The sequence below is a fragment of the Lissotriton vulgaris genome, chromosome 4_1, assembly GCF_964263255.1.
Source record: "Lissotriton vulgaris chromosome 4_1, aLisVul1.2, whole genome shotgun sequence".
Taxonomy (NCBI): Eukaryota; Metazoa; Chordata; class Amphibia; order Caudata; family Salamandridae; genus Lissotriton; species Lissotriton vulgaris.
The window spans coordinates 158,241,816-158,261,334 of record NC_141691.1 but is presented as its reverse complement, the minus strand read 5'-3'; the positions used below and the strand labels follow the sequence as shown (position 1 = coordinate 158,261,334).

The 19,519-nt window shown below is 43.2% G+C and overlaps 1 protein-coding gene across 14 annotated transcripts in view; it reads right to left on the bottom strand.

Annotated features, from left to right (window-relative positions):
* DCX (doublecortin) overlaps positions 1-19,519 on the bottom strand; it is a 414,555-nt gene that overhangs the window by 387,685 nt on the left and 7,351 nt on the right. For all 14 annotated transcript variants that reach the window (XM_086918434.1, XM_086918436.1, XM_086918429.1 and 11 more), the window contains one exon: positions 18,110-18,493. In XM_086918434.1, the coding sequence (XP_086774560.1) occupies positions 18,110-18,473 (364 nt within the window). In that variant the 5' untranslated portion in view covers positions 18,474-18,493. The remainder of the gene's footprint in view (positions 1-18,109; positions 18,494-19,519) is intronic.

Here is a 19,519-nt window from a genome sequence, read left to right as displayed (position 1 = left end):
AACACGGAAGAAGGCACTTGGATTATGCAAATAGAATGCAAATTTAAAAATATTAGCCATGGGAGATGGGATGCTCGAACACGGAAGATGACAGCACGACATGATGACGTCACGGAATCATGCCAATTACTTTACAACCGGGATCACATTTAAAACTATTAGCCATGGGAGATGGGATGCACATTTTAAAATATTAGCCATGGGAGATGGGATGCACAAACGCGGAAGATGACAGCACGACATGATGACGTCACTGAATTATTCAAATAACATATTAACAAGATGTATCCACGGGACGGAGCCAAACGGGATAAAAATTTCAACTGTAGATAATTATCATGGGGGGGCACAAACACGGAAGAAGGCACTTGGATTATGCTAATTACTTTATTAACAAGACGTATCCTCGGGACGTGCCAGACATCATATGCATATGCAAACGAGATAAAAAATGTAAACTATAGATGATTATCATGGGGGGGCACGGACACGAAGAAGGCACTTGGATTATGCAAATTACTTTATTAACACAGTGATTAATGTTGGAGGGGCTCACAAAGAGAAGCAGCTCCTGTCCTGTACAAAAAAAAATGCAAAGAAAACCGGCTTTAGCTGTCTTTCTGAACCCATTTACACACCTGATTGAGAGGGGCGGGGCTGAGGCGAAAGCACTTTCAGCTGAACTGTCGTTGCGCATGTGATCAACAGGGAAGGGTCTGTCTAGAGACCCTGCACTGTTAATCACAGCGTGACGCAAGGCAAGCCCTATTAGACCCCTGCTGTCTCAGGCCATTCCCATGGGCGCTGCTGGAATCACCAGCAGGGTCTCTGTAAGAGGCTTGGCGCCCTTACAAGCTCCTGAGAAGCATGGCATCATCTATCCTGTGCAATAGGAGAGACATAACCGGAGCCTGCAGTCCCGTTTAACAGGGTACCGGTACTCTCTCTGGCTAATGAAAAAGTGCCGGTACTTAGGACCTGAAAATTCAGAAGTGCCGGTACTCAGTACCGGGGAGTACCGGCCCATTTAAAACACTGGATAAAACGTGGGGAATACGTTCTTTACAAATGTTTGTGAATCAGAGTTAAGGCCCCACATTACGATGGCTCATTATGGGATCTGGACTGGCCGACAGGTAGTCGGCTGTCTCGCTGCCCAATTACGATCCGACCACTGAGAAGGCGTCGGAAACATGCCTTTTGAAATTGAGGCTTGTGCTGCGTCCCAGAAAAGGTCTGCAGCACAAGCCCCAATGGCAATGGCATGTTTACAAACATTCCTGCACTGTGCCAGTCACCATATGGTGCCTGGCAGAGGGTTCATGGGTGCTTGGGAGGGGGACACCACGTGTGCCCCCCGGGCCTCATAGCAGAGGGGGCAAAGGGGAGGGGTGAGTGGGTAGGGAGGGCCTGCTTGGGGCTCCCAAAGTCCCTTTTCGTCTGCCTTTTCATGGCGGTCGGACCATTTTCTTTTCAGAATGAGGTAGGGCCTAGTAAACCTCTGATTTGTAAGGCATGCTGTCAAGTTTAGGAGATCACTTTTCCAAGCACAGTAAGCTCTAAAAACTGTCTAAATTGTCAGTACAGCACTGACGTACATTGTAAGGGCTTTCTGTGCTATGTTGCTTATATGCAGATTGCAGATACTGTCATTTTCAAGAACTTCTGCCTCTGGTAACATATTTCACGATATGCAACAACATTTTACTGGATCACAATTGCTGCACTGCAGAGCCTGGGGTGGAGCTGTCTTTACCGGAACATCCAATTTTGGGCTTGTTGCAGTTGCAGCTTTCTTCCACAGGTGCATTTGTTTCCTGGACAAATGCCCCCTCAATGCAGCGTGCAAATGAACAGAAGCTTCACGCTTGCATCTAAGTTCAGCTTTATGCTGCATGATGCACTTCTTACAACTGTAATGTCTTTCAGCAAAGAGCACAGCTTTCTTCTGAGCTCAGTATTGATGCTGTCTTTGCCTCAGTCTCACATTAGCCTGGATTCTTGTGATAGCACGCTTCAACTTTTGGTACTTTTTCCAGGGTATGTAGACACGATCAAAGGCATGATTTGTTACTGCAGATTAGAACATGCCCACCTCGTTCTTGGAACGCATATTTCTTTAAGCGGTTTGCAACACCTCAACAGCAGAATATATTCCGCCGTAAACCAGCACAGCTCATTTCGTAGCAACGTGCTCTCTGTATCGACCTTGGATCACACTGATAGCATTTCTAAATTTTATATACCCACTTCCCTGCAAGGGCCTGTAATGAAATGTTGGTGACATGCTTCATCATCGGGTCCCACTCAAGGTATCAAGTGCACCTTGGGTGTGCTACAACGCCTGGATACAACGGAGCTGGTTTTGTGCCGTGAGTGTGCAGAAGAGGTGAAATAAATGTGGTTTAAAAGACTGTCCGTAGGGTCACGTTAAACAACAAAAGACTATTTTAATGTATGGGCCCTCGGCAGTACTTAAAAAGGAGAGAGGTGGATATCCGTGGAGGTATTTAGGCTCCGATATCCATAGGTCCATGTAGAACAGCTGGAGTGTAATTATGTGCCCATTTTTAGGTAGAGCCTGCAAGAGCATGCGCTAGGGTGTGGTCTCTCGCTTGCGGGACTCTTGTATCTAATTGCTTGGAACTCGCCCATAGCTTACCATTCGTTGGCATCATTGTCTGTCTTCTTTGCTGCCTTCTCCATAGCTTCCTTTTACAAATTTATGAACTTATTCCCAATCTTTCCTGTTTCTTCTCTCCTCTGACCCGCTCTTCCTGTCTCTCTTTCTTCTCCCTCTTCCAACGCCCCATGACTGTGTCTTTGCATGACCCTGCTGTCAGAAAGTTGTTTTTTTATTTGCTTTATTCCCATGCCACACTTCAGTGCTTTCTTTACCCTATAATTTTACTTTCTTTGATACACTTCCAGTAACTCTCTCTACATTTGTCTCCTAACATCATCAATATCTCTTGTTCTTTCTCTCCTTCGCCCCTTTTCTATTTTCTCTTGCTTTTTCCCTACTTCCCACAGTTTCATTTCCCATTTCCCTCTCTTGCACACTATTTCTTTCCCCTTCCTCTGCCCCCTTATTGGCAATCGGGCCCTAAAAAGCGGGGAACATCCTTTACGACGCGGATTTTACTCCACAGTACCCTTACAACGCGTCTTTTACAACGCAAGTCATAACCACGACTTGCGCTGGAGGGTGCTACAGGACAAGGAATAATTTAATTTACTATCCAACACCTTCCCTACTGTATGTAGACTGGTGTTGGAATAGTAAATTAAAAAATTCCTAAGTCCGCACCCCTCCAACGCAAGTCGTGGTAACGACTTGCGTTGTAAAAAACGCGTTGTAAAGGTACGCGTGGTAAAACCATGCGTCGTAACGTCGTACATCCCTAAAAAGCCTTATGAAGTGGCCAACGCTGGCCGCTTTATATCGCTTTTCAATATCATCCCATTATTCACCCATCTTCCCCCATTAACTACGCCACTCAACTGCCTCAACGAAAAGCACGCCGATTGGCAAGACCTATTGACTTTGCTAATGCTTATTTTATTTATAGAGCTCAGCAAAGCCATGGAAAATTAGAGATTCAATGCACTTACCAATTACCAATAAAGATACATAATATAACATATCACAACAATCAGAATACAGATATATATGGCAATCAGTAAAAGCAATAAAAGCAAAGGTTGGTGCCTTCAGCAAGCCAATGATGGAACACGAAGAATCCCCTGCCCTACCATTCCAAGGACTTGCCTTTGCTTACTAACAGATCCTCTGCAAGACGCAATATCTATGATAATTGTTCAAGTAAGATCGTTGGAAATTTCCATTCACCTGCAATTTGTGATCTGAGCTGAGTCTTAAACAGTATCCATCCCCTCCGATGTGGCTGTCTTACATATATCTATACATTAATTGATTCATTTGAGAAGGTAGTTTTACAAATTGCATTTACAACTAAAATGTTATAGTATGGAGCACAGTTGATGTGAGAGTTAATGTTAGAACTGCTTTTGCCATTTTTAGATCTTTATCACTGAGCATGGCCCAACAATACTTGAAGATCTCACACTTAGGATAAATTGATGAGAGAGGTGCTCTCATATGCTGCTTATCCAGGAACGGATCAATAAAATATTTTGAGGCAATCCCTTCTAGCGATTTCCAGACCAGATATAAGAGTCTCCTATTTAGGTCTGGGTTTTTGACAGCACGGCTGTCAAACAGACCTACTGCTAACAATATACATTGAAAGGGCTATGGGTCCGCCCCTATCATCCATTGGCTTTACTTAACCAGGCCCTTTCTGCCACTGGCTTGAGACTTTGTCAATCTTATCTTGGCCCAGTCCGTGAAATATTCCTCTGATCTAGTGCTGTTTTCTGTTTTGGTGTATCTTTCTGTCTCCGGTAAAGTCAAAGCATTGAACTGCACGGGGACTACTTAGCAAATATAGCTATCGTGTTCTGCTCTTGCGGTTCCCTTCTGTGTGTCTGCTCTAATGCGCTAACGTTGCTTGCATTAGCACATTAAACTCAGACCTATTGGCTAGGTCAATGCTTATTAATCTGGGAAGCCACCTGCAGCCCACCCAATTCATTATGATAGCTGGTACAATGATCATATTTCAGCGAGCCTCTGTTCTGGACAGCTTGTAATTTGTTTAGTGGACTCTGTGGTATATTAAACTAGACTGATAGAGAGTAATATGATTTGAAAGGCAACCCTTAAGTTTGTGCTGTGCTATTCTTAGTACTGGTTCAATTCTAAATATGTTTAGAATGTTTTTTTAACCTGTGTCTCAAATAAAAGATTTCTGTCAAAACTTTCTATCGGGGCTAATTGTTTACAGGGAAATGTCTCAGAGCAGTAGGACAATCAATGCCCAAAGAAGTATTGTCATTGCCGCCTATTGACAGGATTTCCCACTTCTGGCATTTAAACATAATTAAATGTCTGTCGGCCATGTTATTACAGCCTGTCCACACTGCAATGCTGAACTAATGTTAATGGATTGCAGTTGTGTGTAAGTTTGTTATTGGTGTTATTGGTGCACGTTTGATACTATTCATCACAAACGCTTCATATCAGAAAAGATCATATGTTGATCACATTTTGCAGTATTACTGCAACAATGCCCCAAGGTTAATACAAAGGGTGGCACACAAAAGAGGGTGAATTATCTTTAAACTTAATTTACTACTGGGTTGTTTTTTCAACTTGCACTTGTACAATTCACCCTTTCTCGTGTGCCACCTTTTGTCATCCACTCTGGGAACCAGTGTGAATGTAGGAATATATATCAAATAAAAACCTCTGCTCCACTTGGAAAAGAGCACACACACGAGGGCTATTGGGTTTAAGGCCTTTTTATTGCATGAAGCATATATATATATATATATATATATATATATATATCCACCAAAAACAAGTGCTACAAAAAACGCTGCACGGACCACACCTTCACTTGAACAGGTCTCTTTATTCAAAAGATTAAACGGCAGACGCGTTTCGAGTCCAGCGACTCTTTCTCACATGCCTTTTGCTGCTATGCCTGTGGGTTCGTTAGAAATATAAAGCGTAGCTTCTTAGACATTGAAAAGGGACAACAGGTCCATTAATCCCAGTTAAAGGCACAGTCATTTCAAAGTCTTTACAGGTGATGTCGTCTTCCGACAGCAGAACAAAGGTTAGTACTTGTGCATGTATTGAAGGTTTTTAAGTAACTACGAATTATGTATATATATATGATATATATAGATATATATATATATAATACAAAATGACAGAAATTCAAGAGCTATAGCTATCTTAAATAACTAACTCATGACCTAGAGTAACAATAACTTGCACCCCCCACCCACAGTGTTGTCATCAATTATGTCATTTCAGGTGTTAGATTCATGTTTTCAGATGCCACAGAACATGTCTAGAGTGATGCAGTATGGGAAATAGTTAACACTACATGGTGAGGGAGCGAGTTATAATATTTGTTTTACTTTATATTGGTAGGTATAGTCATTGCACAGCCTGAAGCTTATGTTATTGCCATTTGTTGAGCACACAATCTACCACTGATATGGCACTCAGTCATTCTTGTAGTGCTCGGGATGAATGTTCAAATAGTTCCAAGCTTTCAAAAGCAGACCTTGGTCTGGTTCATAATTAGACAATACCAAATGCAGTTTTGCATACTATTGGGCCCATTCATGTAGCTCTGGAAAAAAATCTGTATCTTATTCATAAATTAATTTATGGTTAGAAATGTGTAAATTACAACAATTTCATAGATGGTATTTCTTTTTAAGTGCAGTGCATTTGTAACATTTGCTATTCATGCACTGCCTATCTACGTCTATGGTATGTCCATTATCCAAGTTCAAGGATTTTTTACATGATAAGTGGGATTAAGAGAATACATATATTCAAAACATATTGCTGATTTACTTATTACAAGTACGTATTGATTTTTTTCTTACTTGGTCCCTCTTCCCACAAATATCTTACAAAATATATACACATTTATGCACTTTGCCGTGTATTCTGCACACCTTTCACTACGTATATTTGGTCTTAAATTAGGTGCATCGATAAGAGTAGCAAGGGAACTAGCCAACCTTATTGAATACCTAAAGGGTCACAGGCCCAATTCACATAGCATTTCAGTCATCCCTCTACAAAATATTCTGATGGATTCATGAATATTCATTGCCCCGAGCCAGCTTATCACCATGGCCAGACTTTGGAGTTGATCTTCACTTCCTTCAACTTCAGTTTAGTTTGTCATCTCTGACCACAGTGTGATCAAATCACTCCTACTTGAATGTTTCTCTTTCCCGACGCTCCTCTTATCCTGGTCAAATTGTCCTGGTGGTCACTGCTAATCTCCATCTCATCATCAGTGACAATGTTTCCACTGCATTAGAAGTTGAATTCCCGTTATCAGGCCCTGAACCTAACAACACTTTTCCAATTCATACCTATGGGTGATGAAAGCAGTAGAAATGATTGCTCCCATTAAAGCAATTTCTTTCTGCTCACTTCCTTCTGCAATTTAATTTAAAGATGTCTTAGCTGCTGTAAGGAACTTGGTGAAACTGTTTTATACCTTCGTACTAAAGAAATATTAGATGATGTTACAAATGGCCCACATAGTCCCACTGCCTCTGCTATTGATTATGTCAAAATAGACTTTATAGTAGTCAAATCTTTCTTTTAGTGGCATTGCTGTGGTTCCGCCAACCCACCATCTTTGGCTCTCTCTGAATCCCTTGCGGTCTTTTTCATCTAAAACTGATAAGATGCACATAGCGGTCAGAGACAAACAGTAGGATGAAGAGAATTCAAGGCAGCTGGGACACTCTCAAAGTGGGTTCCACTTCTCGAAGTGGGTCGAAGTGGCTGACGTCCCTCAACGGATGCTTGGTCCTTGTTCAGTGAGAGTCTGGACTAAGCCCTAGCTGTTGGTATTTGTTGCAGGGCATTTGGTGCCCCAGGGGTTGGTACTGCACGGCTCTGGTTGGTCCTGGTGTCTTCACACTCAGTGGGGAGACAGATCTGACCTTTCAGAACAAAAGTACCTTCTCCTGGTCCTCTGCAGCGCAAGCCAGACCAAGGGGGCTACAAGGCGGTGGACCGGGTTCTGCTTGTTGGTGCATGCAGACTGCAGAAGAGTAGCTCCTCTACTCCACTGGAGACTTTCGGTATTTGCTGAAGTGCTGGCAGGCTGCCCAAGGCTTTGGTAGTTCTTGCAGGATGAGTCACTCTGTTACGATTGCCGAGAGAGGGCTGAGGATGGCAGAGTTGTGCGCCAAAGTCCATAGTTCTGCTGCAGTTCTCATCAGGCAGTGACTCTTCTTCGTCCTTTTTCCGTTGATCCATTGAATCTGAGTTCTTGGGTTCAAGGGGTCCACCTAAATACTCTATTGAGGGCCATTATGGGGAGTGACAGGTAGAAGCCGATGGGCTATCAAAATTAGGGTGTCTATACCTTCTATATGACCACTTACTGTGAGAAGTGGGATTAACCCTGACCCTAGAAGGCTAATTCTATCCAAAACAGCATGGAGGAATCTGAATCTACATCGGCTGGCCCACCCTAGGGTGGGGGGTGCTGGTTGAATGTGGGCACACATCCTCATCTAACTAATTTTTCCGCCTGTCTTGCTGCCAAATGATGGGGTCGGGACAGGGGGTGGGCACTTTCACTATCTGGAGAGGCCCGGGATTGCATAACAAAGTCGACAGGGCCTTTGAAGCTTCCCGCCCTGGAATGTCCATCCTGCTTAGAGGAAGGGTGAATACTTGTTATGTTATGTTATGTTAAAGAAATTTGTAAGGCGCGGCTAACACCATTAGGTTTCTTGGCGCCAGAGTGAATACTTCTGCCCAGAACAGTCTTTGTTTCCGACCTCTGAGAGCAAAGGCTCTCACCTCAGGAGGTCAGAAACTTGTCTGTGGAGGATGGCTGGTCAAGACCAGTCAGTCAACACACTAGTAGTCTGTAGATTTTCAGGGGCCATCTCTATGGTGCCCCCTGTGCTCATGTATTAATAAATCCAGCACTGGCATCAGTTGGGTTTATTTAGATGAAGTGTTTGGTACCAAACACCTTGGGTATAGTGAAGCCATCATGTAGCTGGGGAACTAGTGTGCAGCCTGTGTACTTGTTATGGTTTCCCTGTGCACTGGCAAGATCTACGGGTGAACTTAGATATCACCAGGACATATCCACTCTAGCAGATATGCCCGCACATGGGTATACTGCACCCTGCCTTTGGGCTGTAAGGCTGTAAATGTTGCCATATGGGTGTCTTACTTATGCTACATGTAGTGCTGGCCTGCATGGCACACAGGGTTGTGCCATGTCGACTCTTTAGTTTTATCTGCACCAAGACACATGGCCTGCAATGGTAGTGTGCATGAGCTTGGTGAGGGGTCCCTTAAGGTGGCACAATTTGTGCTCCAGCCCATTGAGACCCTCTTTAGGTCCAATGCCCTAGGTACCAGGGGTACCACTTACTAGGGACTTAGAAGAGATCCTAAAGGGAGTGCCAACTGTGGAACAGTTGTACAGTTTAGGAAGAGAACACTGGTGCTGGGGAACACAGCACATGTTCAGTCAAAGTTGCACCAGATACCAGGCAAAAGGTGGGGGGTAACCATGTAAAAAAAGGCACTTTCCTACAGCAACGTTTACATCTTTCCAGCCTGCTGCTGGTCTCATTTTCACAGTATCCAACAGTGGTCATCATTAAGCCCGACGTATTTCAATGTATATGTGGCTCATTTGATAGCTTCTCTTATTAAAGGTCTATTGACTTTGGTTTATGGTCTAAGCTGAAAACACTCAGATTATTCTGACTTTTGATGGTAATCCCAGTTCACACAAACTAACTTTCAGAAGTGTTCATCAGTTGTGGTTCACTAGATGAATCAAACATTTGTTAAAAGTACCTCAGACAAGACTGAGGTTCTTGTAGTGGGAGGGCATCAGTCTCTCTTGTCATATTACTGGTAGCTCTATAGCCATGGCTCTCCCTGTCTCCTGTTGAAACAAATGCACAAAGTTGACTCTCTTTGGGGGCTTAAGACGGCTGAAATGCCATAAACTTGTCCTCGGAAGCTTGTTTCTGGTCCAGGAAAGGCATGGCTTGGCAGTTCGGGCTGCACTGTTCCCATGAGGCACAAGGTCAGACTGATTTGCATATGGCCATGTCTGAACCTGGGTGGCAGAGTGGGCTAAAGAACGGTGATGGATTAAACCCAGATCTGTTGACTGGGTGTGAGTGTTTGATTGGTTCAGATGCTCCGTCCATCACCACCCCCTTTTGTACCGCTTTGTTCGCCATAAGTTGGCAGGGTATGTTCAGACGTGAATCCCTTGCTCACTTTGCCACTGGATTCCAGCAAGCCGGGCTGAAGACGGCTGAAATGCCAGAAACCAGTCCTTGGAAGCTTGTTTCCGGTCCAGGGAAGGCATGGCTTGGCAGTTCGGGCTGGACTGTTCCCATGAGGCACAGGGTCAGACTGATTTGCATATGGCCATGTCCGAACTGGGGTGGCAGAGTGGGCTAAAGAACGGTGATGGATTAAACCCAGATCTGTTGACTGGGTGTGAGTGTTTGATTGGTTCAGATGCTCTGTCCATCACCACCCCCTTTTGTACCACTTTGTTCGCCATAAGTTGGCAGGGTATGCTCAGACGTGAGTCCCTTGCTCACTTTGCCACTGGATTCAAGCAAGCCAGGCTGAAGACGGCTGAAATGCCATAAACCGGTCCTCGGAAGCTTGTTTCCGGTCCAGGGAAGGCATGGCTTGGCAGTTCGGGCTGGACTGTTCCCATGAGGCACAGGGTCAGACTGATTTGCATATGGCCGTGTCTGAACTGAGGTGGCAGAGTGAGCTAAAGAACGGTGATGGATTAAACCCAGATCTGTTGACTGGGTGTGAGTGTTTGATTGGTTCAGATGCTCCGTCCATCACCACCCCCTTTTGTACCGCTCTTTGGGATCAGGCACCTACTCTTGCATCTCAATAACGTTTTAATTATCATATTTTTCTATCTAAAAATTCCCAAAATATTCTTGCCTGTTTACCACATGCTTGACAAGTCACTGTGATCCAGACAGTCTTAACTATTTCATTTGTTGTACCTAGTCTGCTTGCTTATTTGATAATCCATCTCCAATTGGTTAAACACTCTAAAGCTAATCTTTTGTTTTTCCTTCCTCAATCCGCTCCCATTTCTGAACACCCTGCTAAATTTACAGTAGCTAAGCAATCTATATTCAAGAGCTCATGTTTCTTCAGAAAGCCTCTGTTCCCAGGAGATCTCTGAGGTTAGCCTCGTCCAGATGATCAGTGGTGCTCAGGATTCAAATGACTCACAAAGGTGATCATCCTTTCTAGTTCATCACTGATGAACTGTGGAACCTTCTTCCCGTATCACTAAGTACAATTTGAAACCAAGCAGTGTTTTCAGTGAACTCTTTTATCTGTTCCTCGTGTCTTCAGGTTGCCTCATCACCAAGTCTCCTTCATGAATAATCATGCACCTTCAAATGAACTTCTTTGAGTAGTTGTGTCTTATTCCAGGCTCAGGTTTGTCCTAATCATCTATTTCACGAGTAAGACATGCTGACTCATAGAAAGAAAAATGGTGATTTGCCAACCTTTTTTCCATAAGTAAGCATATCTTACTCCTGTAAATACACAAGTAAATCACACATAAGCCTGAAGTAAGACACAACCACTCACAGACAATGCTTTGTGAAGCTGTGCTACCACGTTGTCGCTGCACTCTAAATTTCAATTGCAAGTCCATGCTCACTCCAGAGATAGGTGCCAATTCTTCGACACTAATTCGGAAATTAGATGCGTAGACTGCACACATATGTTGCGTAAAGTAGGCATAAAGAGAACACATGAACATGTGTAAATTGTACTTTTGTGCATCATCCATGATTTATACATGTGTACGTTATGAACATTTGCAAGTCGTACTTACACCAGGAACTATCTTTGTGAATCAGTAACATTACAGAGGTGAATCTTTTACAACCCATTAGCCATTTTACCACTCTAAAAGATTTTCCTTGCATTCTGTGACATGTCAGGCCGGGTTCAGAATGCATGTCCTTGCTTCTGTCTGGCCTTCGTTGTAAGGCATGGTCTATAAACAAGGTAAGCTGTGTTGCAGCATTTCTCTGTATCACAGCGGTGTCAGTGTATTGACTGAATAGTTTGCTCCCAGGGGGCATCCTGGCTGTGATGGTCTCTACCGTTTTTCATTGACCTATTAACTTGTCTTATACTTTGCCCGTCGCTATGATTTTCACCATATACATGGCTGTAATTAGCACTCGGATCCAACATTTCTCCTTAAACTGGTGATATAAAAGTGCATGCTTATATTTATATCTTTAGAGGCACCTGTGCCCCCAGTGGCATTTCTAGATTTACGGGGTGAGCAGGATGCCACGTTTCCCATCTGCAGGTCGCGGATCACTAGAATGATTTGCCATTTTTAGAATCTTTATCCAACAAGTTATTGACAGATATTCACTACGGGACATGTAATAGTGCAAGCATCCAGTACCCTGCTGTGCTCTCTTCTTCTTTCCCCAGTACCCACCTTCCACCGGGGAAGGGTGTTTAGACCCTCCTTGATCACTCACCAGCCCAAAAACCAAGAGCTGGGTCCCAGCCATTCTGATTGACCTTAACATGGGAATTGATTCTGGTTGGTCGAAATGCAGCCAGTCAGAATGGCTGAAATAACCTGTAGTTTTAGACCATCGCCCGGGCCACCCTTCAACGAATCAGAGTTGCTCCTGCATTCTGGACATTCTAACTGAGCGGAACCTCTGTGTCATCTGGGTCCACTCTTTAACCAGAAAAAAGTGGGATGCACCGGGCACCACCGAGGGTTCTGGGCAGGTTCTAAGGGTGGAGAAAAGGTGAGATGCTTTTGAATTTCCTACCAGAAGCAGATTACCAAAACAAGGCGGTTTCTTCTGTCCGCCATTTAAGACACATATTGCCTACCTGTACACGTTTCTGAATAAATCTAGCCAACTTCAACTTAAACATACTAAGGCCAATATTTTTCTGCTTTGCCACACATATTGGCCTACCTTCATTTTCTTGACTGTAGGGGCAAATACTGGCATGTATATTGCTGTCAACAAAAAGCTGCTTAATGCCACGGTGCGTGCTTAAAACGTCCTCACCTTCCTGCGTGAGGCTACTAAAGGTGCTGTTGTGATCTCTGACCTGATTGTAGCAGTGTGCTGTGTGTTGGCCTCGCTATCAGAATCGTCCACCTCTCCCAGGTCGCCTGTACTCGGGTGGAACTGAACGCTATCACTGAAGGAGAAGACTTTTTGAGAAGCAGGCGGCGGCTGGATAACGATATTTTGGATGTGAATCAGCAGATTATTGAACGATTAGGAATAACTTGCAGTTGGGAATCGGAATCTACGGCAGCAGCCCTAAATTGTGTACCGCACGCCTAGCATTAAGTACAAAGAACGAACACGGGTGCTTTTATATCGGTTGAGGAAACCTTCAGTGGGGAATATAAACTGAGAAAGAAACTTATTTGACCAAGGAGGTACAAAGAAATAACGTAAAGTTGAGCCCTGAGGAAGCCGATTGGTTACCTTTAACCACGGCGAAACGCGTTGGTATGACATAAGGGATTGGAGTTGAAAAAATAATTAAAAAGAAGGAAGAAATCTTCAAGAGCCCAATGGATTGTCCTATGTTTTTAAAAAAAAAGTATTATTGTTGTGATAAGTGGTGAGCTGCGATGATTGTTGTAAATTGTGTTCAATCTTAGGATTGTATAGCAAGAAGTAGGGTGTTCTCTTCTCCCCTTTATATTGCAAGCACCCAAGTGAATGGTATTCGGAATAGACTAACTAGTGTATATCTACTTGAGCGCTACAAATCTCCCATACACCCAACGTTTAACACCTCTCCCAGGAACCCCAAAGTGCAGCAATTCATTTGATAGAAAAGTAAAAACAGTGTGCAACGAACAACAACGCTGTTGGCAGCAGTGGTCTCATATGAGTCAATGTCAAGCCTGTTACCCCTGCCCTGTATTAAGTCAAACTAAAGGGAACTATACATAGATTTGCTCTTGGTAGCAGGAAGAATCCATGAGGGACATAGTTTAACTGACTCACATTTCTCTTTAGGTAGAATGTTTCATAAACAATATACAGGAGCCAGGAGAGTGAGGCCAGAATATGGGTGATAGGGATCGAGTTTCCATGCTCTTATCACCAGATGGGCTGCAGATGAACCGAGGGGCAAGAGAGTGCCATCAGAAGGTGTGGCAGTCCTATTTGATAAACATAAGGTAACCTCACCTTGCCACTGAAGTGACCTCCAAAGGTCTCATGATGTGAAGATGGCATGATTGGCCGATAAATGCCTTCAGCCTTTAACTTAACTTGATACCCCTTAGAGGTTTCATTTTACAGATCTAGCAAATATTCACTTTAAACTTGTCCTATGTTTTGCATGGTTATTGAAAGTGCAAAAAGATTGAAATCAAAGGGCCGAGGCAGCTGTATCCAAGGATAGATGTCTCTGTCTGCAGCTCTGGCACCCCCCCCCCCCCCCCCCCCCTCTAAGGGCTTACCTGCAGGTCCCATGTGCAAGCTTCTCCTCCCTGAAGACATGCCCTGCGCTAGTAATGGGTGGAAATCCTGCAATCCTCTCTCTAAAGACATGTCCTCTGCTGGGAAGACAATGCCCCATGTGCTTAATTTGTAACAGAATGAGTGCCAGTGCCCGAAGCTCTGCTCAGAAGACTGAAGGCAGTAGCATTAAAGCGGGCACTGTATACCAAGGGCTGCTTAGTCTTGAATCCACCTCAGACTCTTTAAATCACTACCAGACACGTCCTGCCTCTTTATCTCACTCTTCCGGGCCCCTGCTTTCTGCCTTTGTGGTGTTTTATTCCTCCACCTTTCCCCTTTGTGTGTTCATCCTCCCTCCCAGTAAATTTTGATGAGTAAAAATAAGTGCTGATTCCCAAAAATAAGTGCCCGGGGGCCTTACCGGCAACCACCGGCTCAAACTAAACACATCATGCACCCAACTGAACATTCAACCTCTTCCCAATAATTTGGGGAGTGTTATTAGGTGGTTGCCCCCTTTAGAACACATTTCCCCCAGTGCAGAACACACATGTGTCACATGAGCCGGCTAAAGACCAGCCCTGCTCTCTGCTTGATGGATAACATGTGCAGTATAATGATAAATATACAGAAGAGGACTGCGGAAAGGGTGCATTAGTGAGAGGTGTATAGGATAAACATACAGCAACATGAGGAGAGCAGAAAAGGATTCCCTCGATTCAAGTAAAAGGTCTTCTTTCCTCCCTCCCCTCCCACAGCCCAGTAAATGTCCCAGCACCATCTACCCGCCGCTCCAAGAATGTAGTAATTTTGTGCTGATGTGGTTCTGTTATTTCCTCCCGATGGGGGTAAAGCACAACAAATTTCACCTGGTATTTTTAGGTCCACATGTTACTCCCTAATACAGGGGAAAAAAATTAAATTCCCATTAACTTACAGGGATCTACCATTTGGAATCCTTCATTCTGGCCCTATATTTCTACAGAGTTCATGGAGATCTTATAAGGAGGCAATCATGGCCGACTTTAGCACTGATGGCACAAGGTGCATCAAACGTTGCTGGTGCCCCCAATTACCTCATTCTCCTCAGATTACCTCACTATGACCATCCAACAGAACCCCTCATCTTTCTCTAGCCCCTCTCTCACATGCATTTCAATGGTTTTATTGCGCTATTCATAGCAGTGTTGGGAGTCAGAGCACTTTACATGACACACATATTATACAGAAACAATGAATCATATGCGTTTAAATCAATGTATAGGAAATGTTATACAAACAACTCAAACACCAGCGACAGACCAATTAACCTTACCGCACACAAAGTTCCAACTATTTAGAGCCCGGTGCAATTCTTTTCTAGTATAAGTATTAATACCACTGCCAAGCAGAAAACAATGTGAAGAAATGCAATGGTGCACACTGAAATATCACAGTCCACATATACGCAATTGTATTTAAAAAAAAAAAGAATTCCTTTATTTGATAATCAGCTATATAAATGCCATTAAAAAAGAACATCAAGCCAACATGCTTCATTCAAACAAGCATTTTAACTTTGTGAGGCCTTCAAAAATGTTATAGTTCTGTAGAATCCTACAGTCCTCAATGACTCTAATTTGCTCGAACAAATAGGAGGTATTAAACACCGTGCTTCTTGCAGTTTCAAGTATCATATGGGGGATACTACTGCCCCAGTTATCATTGGACTTTTCTGCTGAATTTGGTTCAGGAACATGGTGACTATTCAATCACAACTTGTGTTTGGTATAACTAATGAATCTGAAGACTGCAGTTATTAATATTCATACCAGGATTGTACAGAACTATACAATTTTGTAATGTTCCCATGAGGTGCTGAGTCAAGACTGATTTGTATATGGCTGGGTCTAAACAGGGGTGGCATGGTGAGCAAAAAAAGAATGGATTTAACCCAGATCTCTTGACTGTGGATTAATGTTTAATTCAGTCAGCATTATATCTGTTATTTGTTAGCATAGCGTTTTCTCCCTGAGGGGGATGGGAATGCCCAGATGTGGGTCCCTTGCTCACTGTGCCACTGGATTCAAGCTAGCCTGGTTGATATAGGGTGATAACCCAAAATCGGTCCTAGGATGCTTGTTTCTGGTCCAGGGAGGACCAGGCAAGACAGATCGGGCTGAACTGTTTCCAAGAGGAGTAGGGTCAAGACTGAATATGGCTGGGTCTAAACTGGGGTGGCATGGTGACCAAAAGAACAGTGGATTCAACTCAGATCTCTTCACTGGGGATGAAGGCTTGATTTGTTCCACATTCTGTCCATCATTTGTGTGTCTTTTGCTTTTTTACTCTACATATGCCAGGTATGTCCAGATGTGGGTTCCGAGCTAACTGTGCCACTGGATTCAAGCTAGCCTGGCTGATATGGGGTGATACCCCTAAACCGGTCCCAAGATGCTTGTTTCTGGTCCAGGGAGGACCTCGCTTGGCAGTTCGGGCTGGACTGTTCTAACGAGGAGCAGGGTCAACACTGATTTGCATATGACTGGGTCTAAAGTGGGGTGGCATGGTGAGCAAAAGAACAACGGATTTAACCCAGATTTCTTGACTGGGGGTGAATGTTTGATTTTTACCACATTCCATCCATCATTTGTGTGTCTTTTGATAGGCTGTAGAATTTAGATTGGTCTGTAGAAGCACAAGCTCAGGATTTAAAACCTAGCACAGGGATTGACATTGGCTATATTACCAAGAATGTATGTTTAGCAAGATTAGGATAATGAAAGATTGGGGAAAAAAACATAAGGTTCTACACCTATGCCTTGTAGTTTACAAGCTGCTCTTTGAAGACCGCTTTTAGCTCTCTGCGCTATATTAGGACTGCATCTTATGAACCACACGTAACAAAAGGATCTCTGTGACAAAAGCCTCCAGGAAGCAATAGTAACGTTCAAGTGTTTTAATGTTCTCAGGTCAGTTCACCCACTTTTAGGCATTGAGGTTCTTTGAAAGACCTTTAGGTTAATCAGAGTCACAGACGTGAATATTCGGGTAGGCACCTCTGTCACAGGGTACATGGCCCTAATGGGCAACTGGGATGTCTGTTGTCATCACTGAGATATTGACCGACCAGGTTCGTAAATCAGTCCGATTCCTCCATCGAATCATATGCAATCTTCTCGTTGGCTATAAACTGCCATATCAGCTGGAGCCCAAGCTCTCCAGTAGGGATGACAATCTTGCCCCACAACCCTAAAATAGTTTGTTTCACCTAAAAGTTGATAATCTTTTTTATTCTACAATGTACTGTTTCTCACTACTAGTCCACAAGCTGAACTAGCCACAAAGGGAAGCCCGCTGTAGACTTCAGATGGAGAGTTACTTTACGAGTTGGATGGGTTGAGGAATATTATATTGTAAAACTCTAGTTTGCCCTTAGAAGCATGTTGGCCATGATCGGCCTAAGAACAGTAGAAATATTGAATTAAACCTCCAAAGATGGTGTTTAGTAGTGGCCTTTTAGCAACTGTAACCCCAGCTTACATCTCCACCCAATTACGCAAGATCAAAAGGCTTGTGAACTTATGGTGCAAAAACAGCAGAAGGATGCAAGTGATTTTTTTAGGTTAACTATCTCCATTACTGGCTTAGAAATTAATTTAAATAATTTCAAGAACTGGTCTTGAAAAGTTCACATGTGTTGGTGAGAGCAATGGCAACAAAAATAATAAATAAAATAGCACAAGATCTTCCCTAACTAAAGCAGCAACATTTTTACATCTGAAGTTACAACCAAGAATTTAACTTGTGAAGCAAAGTTGGAGCAGAGGGTAGAGCCAAGAGGATCCTGGGTAATATTTCATTCCTACTGCCATCATTTTTATTACCCTTCAACACACAGAAACTTGGTAGCAGTTTACTATAATAGGAAAAATGTATTTTTTAGAGTTACCTTCTTCTAATTCATCCATGCTACAAATCTTGTTTATTCCATCGATGGTGTAGATATAGCGAACTCCCTGAGGCAGGTTAATATTATCGGATAGAGAGCGTGTCAGGTCGGCCAGCAAGGCATCAAAGCTTCGGAAACGGTCCGAGGACACAGCATACACTATCCCCTTGAAGTATCGGTCTCCATTGCGATAGAAGCGAACCTTCTTGGCTTTCTTCTCATTGCTTAGAGCCTGCAAGGTTCTGGTCCGATAGAAGCTACAATGGGCACTATGAGTGGGACTGGGCAACCCATTCATGCGTGATGCTCGCACGCTTCTGGAGGTCTTGTCCCTTTCATCAAAGTGAGAGAAGTCCAGTTCCATGGTTTGTGACCTCCGAGGACCTGAAATAGAGATTAAATTAGTTATGGGATTTCATATCTGTTTACAGTCTGACCATGAAAAAAACAGATACATGTGAGCATGAAATGAGGACATTGCAGTATGGGATGGCATGCCATGTCTTGATGCCAAGTTTGCCTAGGTTGGTCAATGGACAGGCGAAGCAGGCCTGATGTTTAAGATATTCACCTGAGAAATGTACATAGTCAATAGTTATCCTGAAATCTGGAATTTATCGACCGCTCATGGACCAACGTTAGACAACCCTTACAGAAAGCTGTCTGGACTCTAGAAAAATAGATGGTGCACAACTATCCAAAAATGAAATGTAATGGCATGAGGTCACACTTATAACATGCTCTGTTAGCTTTTCTTACACTACCCATGGTTTCATATATAGCGCAGAATATGAAGTTAAATATTTTTTTAATGATTTGTTGCCCTAATCCATGGTCCTACATGGAAAGTATCCAACACCAACCTTAAAGTTACTAGACAAATCAACTGAAAACAAGTCATTTTGACACTGAAAAACCATGATATTGAGCTGGAAATTCCTCGCAGAACTAACTTCAATATTTGGTGGTAAACTGTATATAGGGTAAGAATGTGAATGATCACCATCACTACCAAGAAATATTAAAAGCAAAAACATGTAACTATTAGGGAGAAAACACCTTACCTTTCTTATCGGTGACCTATCAAAGTCAAGATGTCCCCTTAAGGAAGAAAGAGACCCACAACTAGTCTGCATGTATTCAAGTTGTAATTGTGCTACTTCCCTATATCTGCCCATTGGTAACCTATAAAATCTACCTTTATAGGTAAACATCAATCAAACATCCAAATAGATCTAGTTGTCTACCATGTAATAAACTTAATTTACGAAGCACCTATGCAGGCACTATTAAACCCTCCATTTGTTAAATATATGCGAATGTGTCCCTAATGTATCTAATCTATTGGGCATTTCCGGGCCTTTTTACGGATTCTCGGGTCCCTTGGAAAGACATATTTTAGGGACCACT